This window comes from Microtus oregoni, unplaced genomic scaffold (genome assembly GCF_018167655.1).
Source record: "Microtus oregoni isolate MIOR12 unplaced genomic scaffold, Mior012 000189F_ref0000355, whole genome shotgun sequence".
Lineage (NCBI taxonomy): Eukaryota > Metazoa > Chordata > Mammalia > Rodentia > Cricetidae > Microtus > Microtus oregoni.
Window position 1 is genome coordinate 460,675 of NW_024544848.1, and position 14,733 is coordinate 475,407.

The 14,733-nt window shown below is 39.7% G+C and overlaps 1 protein-coding gene across 1 annotated transcript in view; it reads left to right on the plus strand.

Annotated features, from left to right (window-relative positions):
- Positions 1-14,733, plus strand: part of LOC121445427 (peripheral plasma membrane protein CASK-like) — a gene marked incomplete at its 3' end in the record, with an annotated part of 332,821 nt that overhangs the window by 270,104 nt on the left and 47,984 nt on the right. Inside the window, exon 13 of the mRNA XM_041647561.1 lies at positions 13,253-13,330. Within this exon, the coding sequence (XP_041503495.1) occupies positions 13,253-13,330 (78 nt within the window). The remainder of the gene's footprint in view (positions 1-13,252; positions 13,331-14,733) is intronic.

Genomic DNA, 14,733 nt, shown 5'->3' on the forward strand with positions numbered 1-14,733 from the left:
CCTTGGGAGACTCAGTTACTGGTCGTCCCCACCCCACCCAATCTGAAAGAATCATCAGCTTTGGCAGGTACCCAAGCCCCGTGGTGGTGGTCTTTGTGCTGTTGTGCACTTCCTAGGGCTGAAGATCAAAATGATTTTGCTTTGGAGCGTCACTTACTCTGCCATTTTCAACTGATTAGAAAAAAAATTCCTTGTGTTTCCATCTCTGCAGAGGGAAAGTACTACAAGAAACAAGATACCTGAGAGCTAGCTCAGCGGGGGTCCTTTTAATGTAGATATTTCAGCATACCATTGAGCTTGATATGGTCACTTTTTTGTTTTATTTTTTAGAGACAGAATTTGTGTCTTTGCCGGGCGGTGGTGGTGCACGCCTTTAATCCCAGCACTTGGGAGGCGGAGGCAGGCGGATCTCTGTGAGTTCGAGACCAGCCTGGTCTACAGAGCTAGTTCCAGGACAGGCTCCAAAGCCACAGAGAAACCCTGTCTCAAAAAACCAAAAAATAAATAAATAAATAAAAACTGAAATACTGTAAAAAGAAAGTAAATAAGAAGCAGATAAGTGGAGAGGTAGATTTATTTGTAACAACTCATTTGCATACTGATCTATACCATTCTTATCAACATTCCAGCAGTATTTCTTTATAGAAATTCATACAATGTGGCCTAGGGGAATGGTATCTCAAGGGGAGAGTATTTTGCCTACCCTGCACAAGACTTTGACATCCATCCCCAGCATTGGGGAAGGGAGCAATAGAGAACTAGAAATTGACATGATGATCCTAAAATTTATTTTTGGTTTTTTGGGTTTTTTGTTTGTTTGTTTTTTGAGACAGGGTTTCTCTGTAGCTTTGGAGCCTGTCCTGGAACTAGCTCTTGTAGACCCAGCTGGCCTCAAACTCACAGAGATTCGCCTGCCTCTGCCTTCTGAGTGCTGGGATTAAAGGCTTGTGCTACCACCTCCCAGTGATTCTGAAATTTATATGGACATATCAAAAAGATGACAAAGAATAATAACGTAAGAGAAATAATTTCAATTCTTACTATAAAGCTATTAAAAACAAAATAGATATATAGGCTGATGGAACAAAAAGGGATTTAGAAATAAATTCCCACATTTATAGTTAATTTCCATGAAAAATGTCAAGGCAATTATGTGGCACAAATAATAAAACCCCAGAGAGGGGTTAAAGCTGAAGATCAGAGAAACAGAGCAGTAAGCCTCTAAAAGAGACCTTTTACCCCTACCTATACTCAGACTAAAGGGATGATCCTCAGAGTGCCTACACTGCACTGTCTCCACCAAATATCAGACTCCACTCTCCAGTGGGTTCCTATCTCTTCCCCTTTATATGTCTCTCTCTGCCCAGCCATATCACTTCTGTCTCCATCTCCCTAGTGCTAGGATTAAAGGTGTGTGCCTCCCAAACACTGGGATTAAAGGTGTGAGCCACCACGCCCTGGATCTGTTTCTGGGTTGATCTTGTGTAGCCCAGGGTAGCCTTGAACTCACAGAGATACAGCCGCCTCTGTCTCCTGAATTCTGGGATTAAAGGTGTGTGCCAATACTCCCTGGCCTCTAGTAGCTTAGCTTTGCACTCTGATCTTCAGGCAAACTTTATTTATTAAAATACAAATAAAATATCAGTACATTTCCCCTTTTTGCCTAAAATTTTAAAAGACTATAAACAATATAAGAAAAACTATATACAATAAGTACAATAACTGTATACAATATACACAGGCAATAAGTACATCAACAATGTCTAGTCCATTTGCATTTGACAAATTCAGAGAAAATACTCCATTATCTAGCCTAGCCTATCTTGGTGGGTCCAAAGTCTTGTACCTAATTTACTTTCTATCATAATTTGCATTACCATCCAAAACTTCTTTTGATATCTCTCAACCTTATACACTTTATACCTCTTTAGTGAGTTTCTTTTCTGTGTCTGGTAAACAAGGAAAACTATATAACTGTCTAGTCTTCAACTCCCTCAGAAAACTAAGAAGGAAATAATATTAACTGAGTAAGCAGGAAGTACAAGCAAATGACTTCCAAAAAAATATTTGTATAATGACAGAAACAGCTGGCTGCCTGGACAGTCAGTCAAGGTTCCTCTGCAATGTTGGGACATCCATCTTTGGTCTACAGACCTATCATATCCAACAGACTTTTCTGTGAAGAAGGGTATTCTTCTGAAGGGCTGTCCCTCCTTGTCTTAACAATATTGCAGTCACATTTTTGTGTGTATTCTGTTTGTCCAATTAGGACAGCATACTGTCAGCAGTTGAGACAAGGGCACTTTCCTGCCCAGTGGCTTACTTTTTCCACAAAGAAAATAAACTCTTTGTGGAGTTTCTTCAATGACCATCATCTTCTTTGAAGTAGATTGGTGCTGCCAGGAGCACACGTGTCTCATTGTCATAAAAAAAAAAAAAGAGCCTATGTTATTAAAACATCTTAAATGCCATAGTCTGTAGATCTCTGGAGTGTTTGAAGATGACCTCTCTATCTAAAATATATCTTTGTTTGACCTTGAAAACATACCTAATGTGACTACAAGTTCGATTGTAGTCGGTGATTAACTACTAGCCTGCATTTCCTTATTATCCTAAACAGTTGGTAATAATAATTTTCAAGAACTAGAAATTTGAATTACATTGTTAAATGCGTTGTATAGGTACAATACCTTGAACAAGAGTAGAAATGTGTACACAGTATGTTCTAACAAAATTAATCTCAAATTTGTATCAATATACAGACTTTGTATACAAAATACAAAAGTCTAATCCAATGTAAAACACTTAAAACTAGTAGTTGCTTTTTAAAAGTAGATTCAATAATCTACCTTTTTATCTTATCATATCTATATCCTCCTTTTTAAGAGTAGATTCAACCATCTGCCCTTTTATCTATCATATCTACAATTAATTGACAGAGGAATAGTCTTTAAATGGAGATACCACTATTGGACTCCATAAGCAAAAATATAAAAATGGACTCTTACACCATAAACCAAAATTTATCTCAAAATAGAGCCATTGTAAAAGTTTAAAACTATGATGGGGACACCCACTGAAACAGTCTACTGAGCTAATGGGAGCTCACCAACTCCAGTCAGACTGGGAAGGAACAAGCATAGGACCAGATTAGACCCTCTGAATGTGGTTGACAGATGTATGACTGGGGCAGACTGAGGGGCCACTGGCAGTGGCACCAGGATTTATCCCTACTGCTTGTACTGGCTTTTGGGGATCCTGTTCTCTTTGGATGGGTACATTGCTCAGCCTGGATATCTTAGGGAAGGTGAAGGGAATGGGAGGAGGAGAGGGAGTGGAAACTAGTTTTGATATATAAAATTAAAAAAGAAAAAAATTGTTTTGTTTTGTGGTGTTAGAGAGCATGTTGGGATTACATGCATGCCAGGCAAGTACTTTGCCACTAAGGCCCTAGTAGCATAGCCCCTATAACCTTTAAAAGAAAATATAGGGGCAATTCTTTATTGCCTTGGGATGGACAGAGATTTCTCCAAAAACTGAATTGAGACAATAATTATGTAACTGTTGGTTAAGATTTCCTGCAGTAAGAGAGCCAATAGGATGAATCCACACTACAAAGGGGCTTGCACAGCATAGGCAGATAGCCAGCAGGGACTGTTTAGGCACTGGAAAGACTGAGTGCCCAGGAGCTGTTGATCCCATGAGCTTGCACACCTCAGCAATTCAAATATGGTACTCAAGGACTGCAGGATTTCTAGATAGCTGCTGCTCTTCTGTCCATGTTGGAAGAAGAAGCTGGATTCCACTGTCAGCAAAAAAATGGCCATAGCCCCATCAGCAACAAGATAAGATGTATTTACCAGCAAGGAACTAAGGCAAGCAGGCCTAAAGCAGCACTGTTTTCCTCCTAGACTCTTTTTTTCCCCTAGACTGTGGAGTGCTACCCCCCTCTGAGACAGGGTCTTTCCTCTTGTTTGTTTGTATGTTTGTTTTTATTTTTAAACGGTGTCTTTTTACATAGCTAGCCCTGGCTCTCCTGGAACTTGCTCTGTAGACCAAGCTGGCACTGAGCTGACAAGAGATCTGCCTGCCTGTGCCTCAGATTAAAGGTGTGTGCTACCACTGCCTGGCTAGAGTTTTTCTTCACTTGCCTGCCCAGAAGTGTGGTTCTAACTTACCCCAAATTCAATCAAGTTGCCAATCAAGATGAAACACCACAGCTATAGATTAACCAGTAGTCACCACTTAAAATAGGCAAACTATGTGTTTCAGCAAAGGCCTTATAAGTGAGCACTCAGGAGATGGAGGCAGAAGGATCAGACACCTCACTTGTCCAGTATTTGTTTTTCTATGACTAGCCTATTTTATTTAGCATCATGGTCCTTAAAGTTCTTCCATGTCGTAGAGCATGTATCAAAACTTCCTCCCTTTGACAGATGAATAGTAGTCTGTTGTATGTGTATATGTTGCATTTTGTTTGCACACTTATCCACTATCCATGTTATATTGTAAATGTATAATAGGAAAAACCAGCTTCTCAAAATGCTAATTACAGAGATTTGTACTTTGGTTCCTTCTTCATATAATTGCTCTTTCTGGATCCTAAGTTAGTTCCTATAGTCTCTATTATTTTTTAAATGAATGCACTATCTTGTGCTATGAATCCAAGGTTTGTATTTGAATGGATTGTATAAACCAGGGTTTGAAATTGACTTTACAGTACTAAAGTAGATACTACAATACTAAATCCCAGTGTCAGTATCCCCTACCCATTTACTGACTTTCAAGAACTCTTCAGCTAGCCCAAAGGGACTTATCTTTCAGTTATCTTCACTGCCCATAGCAAACTTCAGTCCTGGCTTTACTTTAGACTGTCGTATTACCAGGCAGCTGATCTGCTTCTTAGAACTTCAAGTACGGATATTTTCCCCACTAAAACGAGACTTGAGCTAGCATTTCACTGTTCTACTATTTAGCTAACGCTTTCCTGGCATATCTAACTCTAACACAGCCACTATGTACACTTACAGTCTATTTCCAGCTCTAGCTATTCAGTATGAACTGAGCCCTACCCAAGGACAAGCTAATTCCAGACTAGGACTCTCACTACTTTACTCCCATCACTAGATTCTGAGGGTTTAGCATACTTTTGAGTTGAAACACAAGTTTAATTTAAGATTTCTAAAAGGTGCTGAGACTACTTGTTTTCTGAATATTTAGAGGGAAAGTTAACTCAGAGTTAATTGTAACAATACTGTTCAAAGACAATGGAAGTACATCTTTCTAATGCATGCAGTGTACGGTCTCCCTGCAGTGGAGAATCATCTGCATGACTAATATTTGAATGCTTTCCTCAACTATTCAAAATAAACTGGGCACTGGAGAGTTGGTACAGTAGTTGTAAGTACTTGCTGTTCTTCCAGAGGACCAGAGTTCAGTCCACAGCAACCCGTGGCAAACAGCTCACAACCATCTGGAATGCCAGCTCCATGGGATTTAACACCCTCTTCTGGACTCTATGGGTACCTGAACATATATGGAATGCACTCAGAGGCACACACAGAGGGGGTGTTTTTTAATTAAACAGATTTGAAAATTCCATAGTACGGAAGTGTTTAGAGGAAGGCGGTGCTGATAGGATAGACAAATATTATGGACTAAAGTCCATAAAAGCCAGGCAGTGGCGCACACCTTTAATCCCAGAACTTGGGAGGCAGAAGCAGGTGGATCTCTGAGTTCAAGGCCAGCCTGGTCCACATTGCCAAGACAGGCTCCAAGCTACAGAGAAACACTGTCTCAAAAAAAAAAAAAAAAAGAGAGAGGGAGAAAGAGGGGGAGGGAAGGAGGGAGGGAGGTAGGAAGAAGGAAGACACACCCTGGTGGTATTGATTTTTTAAAATCATGGAATCACAATGGTACATAATCATTCTTAAATGTTTAAGATATTTTTCTTGGAGTTTATAGATTTATAGCTCCTTAAATTTTTTGAAAATTTCGTTTCAGCTTTTGCAGTTTTGTTCAGACCTGTATGGACTATCTTGTCATTATCTCATGTTAATGATGCTAAGGATGTGTGGCCCCATCATGCTGCCTTGGCACTATCTCATGTTTAATGGTGCCAGTGATCTTGGAAAGGCTCTTTCATTTTTGGTTTTGTTTATATTTAAGAGATGGGGTTTTCTGGACCTCCTCCCTTCAAGCCTGCTGGGTAGGTGTTTATGTTGAAGATCTTAAGTTGGTATGTTAGCCTGAGCAGGAAAACAAGAGTTTAGATCTCAGAACTATTTCTTCAATTTACAACCTAAAAAATCATCTTCAAAGTGATAACTGCTTGCCAGTTCCCTGACTTTTAGTAATAAATCACTACCTTTGCTAACATTTTTCTGGATTTCAAATGTATTGTACGTGAGAAAAACCCTTTTGCCTCTCACTTCTCAGTTCACTAAGGTGTGATATTGGAACTTGGTTCCTGTTCACCCAGCTTCTTCACAGATGATTCACAGAAACTATGAAGGAAGTTCCTAATAAGATAGTCTGTTTCTTATCTCACCACTGCCATTTCATGCAACTTTCCTCATACTCTTATTATCTGTCTTACTAGGATTGCAAGCATTTCATTATTTTGTGTCCATGTACGAACTTGAATTCTTTTTCAACAGGAAGTTGCTTCACTGTCTTTAAAGTAAGCAGTTGCTAATGAACTTCACTCTTCTCTGCAGCTCTCCAAGCCCATTCGTTGTTTGGTCCATGCTCACAGTCTTGTAAAAGTTATAATCATGATGGGTGGTGGCAGTGCACGCCTTTAATCCCAGCACTCAAGAGGCAGAGGCAGGCGGACCTCTGTGAATTTGAGGTCAGCCTGATCTACAGAGATAGTTTCAGGATAGCCAAGGATACATAGAGAAACCCTGCCTTGAAAAAACCCAAAAAAAAAGTTATAATCTTGTCTTAAGTGGTTTATATCATTGTTCTTTGATATTGTTTTCTCTTGGGGGGGGGGAATGGCTTGTACAACCCAGAGAGAATTATTTCATAGCATCTTTTCACTAATTCTAGTTTAAATATTCAATGATAAATAAAACAATTTGCAATCACTTCTATTTGAGGACTATAAAATCAAAAGTAAGATGTAATAGAGTATGACATTTAAAAAAAGAAGCTTCATTTAATGCTTTGTAAGTAAATTAAAAGTGACATATTAATTGATTTCATCTTTCTATTGCAAAGTACATGCTCAGGAGATAGGAACTGAACATTACCACTGAGTTTACTCTGCTTTGTTTGAAACATCTACAGCGTAGAACACAGCTTGCCTACTCTCCTTGAGACAGAGGTGAAGTGTGTCCATGTAGCTGTGTGTGGTCATATCTGACCCAGTGCCAAAGACTGGCAAGGAACAGAACTGTCTGGAAGTGACACAGTGTGAGACAGCCAGTTTCCCTTGCAGCTGTTCACATTTCCTTGTTTTTGCCTTAATGCTATGTGTGTGGTTTGAAGATATATAGCTGAACTTGGGTAGGTAACTTCTTTAGAAAAAGAATGCAAACAGTCATAGAGTTCTACATCCTTGTTTTCCATCTAGAAATAATTTATTAACATCTTCTCATCCTCTAGGCCACCTGCTTCAGCATGCCAGTCTTATAAACATGCTTTATTATCTTTAGACTTAAGAAATGCACATCACAAAAAGAAATATATTTTGATGTTGCCAGACCACCTTGAATTTAAACTTCTAGAGCAGAGGTCACAAGTTCTCACTCTCAAGCCAAATCCAGCCAAGTCTTGGTTTGATAAATATTTTATTGAAACATAGCCATGTCTGTTCATTGTTAGCAGCTGTCTTTACACAACACAATGACTTTAATAGAGTGCCCGAGGCCAGAGAGCCCCTAAAGCCTAAAACATTTCTTTCGGCCAGGATAAGATTAAGATCTTAGCATGACAAAACTTGCAATTGATTGACTAATAACTTCCAAACCATAGTTACTTTATTTTTGTCATGGTCTATGAATAGTATTTTCTGCATTTTTACTAAAGCATGGGTTGTTATTACTAAATTCCAATATAATCCAAAGATAGCTGGTGTGAGACAAAAGGCCACATAATCATTCTCCACTGCTCTGGTTATGTAACCCTAAGTGCAGCATTTAACCTCAGTAGACATTAGTTTTCACTTCTGCATTGGTTAGCTTTTAGTTGCTATGACAAAATACTTGAAATAATCACCTTCAAAGGAAGAAAAAGTATTTTGGCTCACAGTTTTAGAGGTTTTAGTTAGTTCTCCCTATTGCTTTTGGGCCTGTGGGAAGGCAATAAATAGATCATCGCAGAAGAGGCTGCCCACTTCGTGACATACAAGAAAGAAAGAGAAGGGAATGGAACACTAATAACTGCTTCTAAGGTTCAGCCCCAGGGACCTAACTTCCACCTACTAGACCCACTTCTTAAAGGTTCTACTGCTTCCCACTAATGCCACAAGCTGGCAAACAAGACTTCTTGTCTCATTTGACATTTATCCAAACTATGGCATTCTCTTCGAAATGAAGAAATAGAACTGTATCAGTATCTAAGATCTTCTATCTTAAAAAATCTTGTTAAATAAGGCAGACTTGAAAGATTCAAAAAAGAATTAAATATGACCAAAATGTGTTGAATATGGGAAATTTTTTTAGTGTGCAAGCAGGATCAAATAGAAATTGTATCTGGTTCCTAAAGAAACCAACTGAAATAGGTATTTCTGCTGTGTTCATTTTTGTGGTACTCTACAGTTTTTTACAAATATGTATTCATAACTTCTATGTACAAGTTCAAATTTTTAATTTTTGAGGAAACAGTTATGAAACATATGCTGTGTCCTCTTATCTTTTGTTGGAGAACTCAAGGGTCAAGGAGAAGAAAAAGAAGCCCTTACACAGCATGTTCTATAATCATGAACATCAGACAGCCACTTCCTTTTTGGTTGTTGATGCCCTTGATATGGCAGGCATCCCAGTGTTGGTGATGTCCTGAGTTGCAAATGTGCAGCTTTAGCATTGTTGGCACAGCCTGAGCTAGCCTCAGAAGCACACTCTCGTCTCCTGCCCTGTGGTATTACCCCTAACCTCTATTTCTGGGTCTTCTTGCTCTGTGCAGGCAGTCCTCTTGGACAGCACTCGATCAGAATGACTTTGGGCAGGTTACCCTCTCAGGTGTTTATTTGACTCATAGAAAGTACACATTCTTACCTTAATATGTACTGGGAGTTACCCCAGGTCAGCATAAAAGAAGCAGACACTAGTCACCTTTTACTGAAGACCTAAAATATCATGTGTTGAGCCTCCCCAAGGAGTCTCTGAACAAAGCTGCCCATCCTAGTGTGTCAGTGTGAGCCAGTAAATTGCTGCAACTTGGCAAGCTCTAGCCAAAGACTAATGCCAGGAGTTCTCCTGTTTGCCGCTTCCAGTTCCTGTGCAAGCTTGTCTGGAGGGTCCCCGTACCCTTCACTTTACATCATGGAAGAACAGTTCTCAAGGAGGAGGAGAAGGGAAAATCAAATGTGTTCTCTCCTCAAGCTTGTGACTCCTGCACGTCATGCTTCTGCCTCTGCAGGCAGAATAAGGCCTAGGCCGACTGTGGAAGGAGCGCTGACTGCTGTGCAACAAGCCCTCCACCAGCACTGGCAGCTTCCTAGGAGGCTTGGTGCCACAGACTTCTGTTGCCTTTAGTTTGGCGTTCTAGAGCGCGCGCATGCGTGCGTGCGTGCGTGCGTGTGTGTGTGTGTGTGTGTGTGTGTGTGTGTGTGTGTGTGTGCATGTGTGTGTGCATGCATGCATATGAGTATAACAGAATGCCATTAGGAGTCATTTTATTGCTACTTTTTTTTTAGAAGAGTGTTATTTGTTCTCTAGGTCCCTGCACTATCTAGTCTCAGGTTCTCAGTCACCCAAGCAGTGTCAGGTATGGGTTCCATCTTGTGGAGGGGGCAATTAGAATGACTACTATTACTCAAAAGTTAGTACTAGCTGGGCAGTGGTGGCGCACACCTTTAATCCCAGCACTTGGGAGGCAGAGGCAGGAGGATCTCTGTGAGTTCTAGGCTAGCCTGGTCTACAGAGCAAGTTCCAGGACAGGCTCCAAAGCTACACAGAGAAACCCTGTCTCAGGAAAAAACACCAAACTAACTAACTAAAAACCCACAGAGCATATGAAAGCATCTCTAGTAGGTCCAGAGTGAGGCTCAAGAATGTCTTCTAGGGACCAGTTAAAAGTCTTCAAGACACTATACTAACATGTAGATTTTAGATGTTAGCAGAGTCAAAGCTTGAGTGCTGTGCCTTAGCACCATTTTTTTTTTCCTAAAAGAAAATGCACTGACATAAGAACTAAGGGACTCTACTTGGCTTAGTGAGACCAGGTTAAAAATCAAGTCTCCAGGTTCAGAAATTGGGAAGGGTGGGTGTTTGCTGCTCTGTGAGTAAAGGTTGGTATGCATTTATTAATTGTGAAAATAGAAAGCAATTCTAATCATATTTGAAAGTGTTGGAAGTTGTGTCAGCAATAGTCTTTGATTGAGAAAACATTAAAGCTGTTTTAGGTAAAGAATTTGCAGCATGAACAGTGTAAAGTGACAGGGCAATCAACCTGCAAGGCCTTGAATTAAATTTGTTGTTCTTTTAAATGGCCTTGAGGTTTTACTGTTGTTATTATTATTATTATTCATTTAAGTTCTTTAAACTTTAGTTATTAATACTTTGCCATCAAGGCTAGCCAAGTATCTTTTTTAAGATTACACTTCTATTTGTGTGTGTGTGTGCGTGCACGCGTGTGGTGTACATGCACTTCTATTTGTGTGTGTGTGCGTGCACACGTGTGGTGTACATGCACTTCTATTTGTGTGTGTGTGTGCGTGCACGCGTGTGGTGTACATGCACTTCTATTTGTGTGTGTGTGCGTGCACACGTGTGGTGTACATGCACTTCTATTTGTGTGTGTGCACATGCACGCGTGTGGTGTACATGCACTTCTATTTGTGTGTGTGCACATGCACGCGTGTGGTGTACATGCACTTCTATTTGTGTGTGCGTGCACGCATGTGGTGTACATGCACTTCTATTTGTGTGTGTGTGCGTGCACGCGTGTGGTGTACATGCACTTCTATTTGTGCGTGTGCGTGCACGCGTGTGGTGTGTGCGTGCACGCGTGGTGGTGTACATGCACTTCTATTTGTGTGCGCGTGCACGCGTGTGGTGTACATGCACTTCTATTTGTGTGTGCGTGCACGCGTGTGGTGTACATGCACTTCTATTTGTGTGCGCGTGCACGCGTGTGGTGTACATGCACTTCTATTTGTGTGTGCGTGCATGCGTGTGGTATACATGCAAGCATTCCTGCCGCAGTGCAAGTGTGGAAGTCAGAGAACAGCTGTTTGTTCTCTCCTTCCACCATGCAGGCTCCAGGAATCAAACTCATATCACAGGCTTGATGCTTAACACCTTTGCCACCTAAGCCATTTTGCTGGCCCACTAAATGTCTGTGTTGTTGTGGTGCTTGTTGTTTTGGTTTTTGAAACAGTCTCTCATGTAGCTCTAACTGTCCTGGAACTCAATATGTAGATAGACCTGGCTGGTCTAAAACTCAAAGGGATATCTGCCTCTGCCTCATTAATGCTGAGATCAAAGGCATATACCACCAATCTCAGAACCACTCCATGTATTTTTTAATTATATTTTATTTGGGGAGTTATGAGAATGTGCTCATGTGGGTTTCAGAGGACATCCTGAGAGAGTTGGTTCTCTCCCTCTACCATATGAGTCCTGGGAATCGAGTTCGTGTTGACATACTTGGCATTGACAGGCTGGGAACTGTGATACATGCTTTTAATCCTAATACTCAGGAGGCAGAGGCAGGCAGAACCCTCTGAGTTCAAAGACAATTGGATATCTACAAGTAAGAGGACAGCCTGGTCTACATGGTGAATTCCAGGCCAGCCAGGACTATATAGTGAGACCCTGCGTGTGTGTGTGTGTGTGTGTGTGTGTGTGTGTGTGTGTGTGTGTGTGTGTGTATTTTAAAAGTACATTTTTTTTATTCCAGATTTTAGTTGGCAATCACTAGAGAAGTAAACCTTAAGAAGACAGAGACCATCCACATATATTCTCTAAGGATTTGACCAAACAACATACCCTAAAATGTTTTAAGTAGAGTAGCATTTTACTTTTCTGCTTAAACTATTTATTCAGTCTTCAATTCAGCAGTACTTTCTTAATTAATGGCATCACAAAATGGCCCCTCCTCTATTTTCACTTTCTCTTGATCATTTTTTAATACCTTATTTAGGAATTTTTAATGTATGGTATGGCCTAAATATTTACAAGTTATAAATAAATAAAAGATTTTTTTCTGGCATCTAACTATAAATGAAGAATGTTTACAGTCAGTATTTCACCTCTAGACTAACATTGGTATGCAGAGAAAAGTTGGGGGAGGGACAAACCAATCCCCAAATGTCAGGCTGTTTTAGAGAAGTTAGGAAATAGAAGCCATCAGACTAGCCAAGGTCACTTTAACTTTTTACTTTTCAGAGCACACTGTTCACTGTGGGCCATTCTGTTTGGGGTAAAACTAGCATTTTAATTGTACTTCTAAACTGCAGAATATTTTCTCTGACAAATTAAATTAATGTTCTTTAGCAAGTTGGTGCTTGATTCTTTCACGTTTGTGCGAGGAAGTGTAAATTTATTTAGAACTGTTTCAGTCCTGTCACACTCTGATTTGCAAAGTCAAAGGAGATGAAGTTTCTGTCCCTGACTCCCTGCTGAAGGCTCCAGCACTGATTCTGATATTGACCATCCCTAGTAAGACAAGAAAAACCTCTATGAGAATATTTCTTCCTAGAAGGAGTTGGTTTGCCCTTTCCCAAGATCTAGGTTTCTGTGAAAATTCTTTTAGACTCTTCTTGGCCAGAAACTGTTCTTCCATTTTTCTCCATAGTTACATTAGTGAATGTTGCTTCTGTCTGGAAGGAAATCTTGGGATTGCTGCTGTATTGACAAATGTTAATTGCTCTCTTTAAAAGTATTGACTTTAAAAAGATAAGCATGAAACTCATATTCTGACAAGTTCCCTTGAATGATGAACAATTGCAAAGAAGACCCAGAGACATCATCTCCCTGACTTTTTAAGAGGAAAACATTGTTGAAATAATAAGCAGAAAGCTATAAACTGTAGCAAAACGTGATGGATATTGATTGGATTTTCTTCTTTGCTTTTTTAGCTGTATGACAAAATTAACACAAAGTCTTCACCACAAATCAGGAATCCTCCAAGCGATGCAGTACAGAGAGCCAAAGAGGTAAGTGACATCTTTTTCTCAAAGTATTTAGTGTTGTCACGTTTGCTACCTTTAATGAAGAGGCGCATTCATTAGGATTGCAGTTTGACTCATACTCAGATTCTGATTGTTAAATTTATCATTGAACATCCATGTAGGGAAGAAAAAAGTCTCCGCAACTGTAGTTCCCAATTTCTCCTGGTTTTGCTGTGTAAATGACATCTTTTTTGATGTTATTTTACTGCACCTGGTAGGAATAGACATGCTTTAAAAATGTGAGTTGCTTCTTTAATGTGGTACTGTGTGGAGGTTAATTGACTTTTATATAACAATTAAATATACCAAATTCAAAGAAGTCATTTTTATGCATCATCAACCCATAAACGTATTTGCCACAAATTTTTTCATGTTTGTTTATTATAGAAGCATGACTTTGCAGAAAGCTTGGAAAACAAAATTCACCCAGGATCCCACCACCCTAAAACAGTTGCTTCTATTTTTGTATCTTTTTCATTTACATGTAGACTTAGATCAAAATATGTTGGTTTGGATCTAATATGTAACAAGCATTTTATGCCTCTATTTGATCTTTATGAATATGATACAACAACTGTGTAATTTTTTTCTTATTACTAGAATGATGTAGAAATTACCCCATTAGGAAATACTTTCTTTTAACTGTCTGATCTTTTAAAGTTTTTATGCAAATAAACGCTTCCTTTTAAAAATATTTCTTACAAGGTGTGATTACTAAATGAAAGCGTTTTGAAGACATAATCCCCTTTCAGCAGATTTTGTTCTGGGTTTTGTTTTGTTGAGACAGGATCTCCCCATATAGTCCAGTTTTGGGGTGACAGGTGTGTACCAGCACAACCAGCTTTCTAGCAGATGTGAAACATGACCTTTGATGTGTGTGTGTGTGTGTGTGTGTGTGTGTGTGTGTGTGTGTGTGTGTGTGCACTTACATAGTCACTGAGAAATTAGACCACGGTGACTGCCAGGCCTATTTGCTTGATGAGAATAGGGTAAGAGAAATCTGTCTTAATTGGCCCAGCAAGCGTTCTTTCATTCTTTGAAAGGAATTAACACTATCAGTCAGGAATCATGAGTCACTGAGCAATTTTATCAATACCTAAATAGATAGAAGCTGAGACACTCTGGGGACAATCCTTTGTCCTAATTATACAGTTGAAGAATTTCCCCTAGCTTAGGAGATCACACCTCTGTAATTAAAATCATAAACCATGAAAGTGGCAAGGGAAAGAGAGTTTGTGCTTTCCCCTTGTTCCTGGAAGAGAAGGAGAATACACCAGAGAACTACTTTAATTTTAGTAAGCAATAGGAATTAGCTGCATAACCAGCAATCATTAGCAGGGCATTTGAATACGAAACAGCAGTAAGGGTGTGAGTGGTAGGGTGCTGAA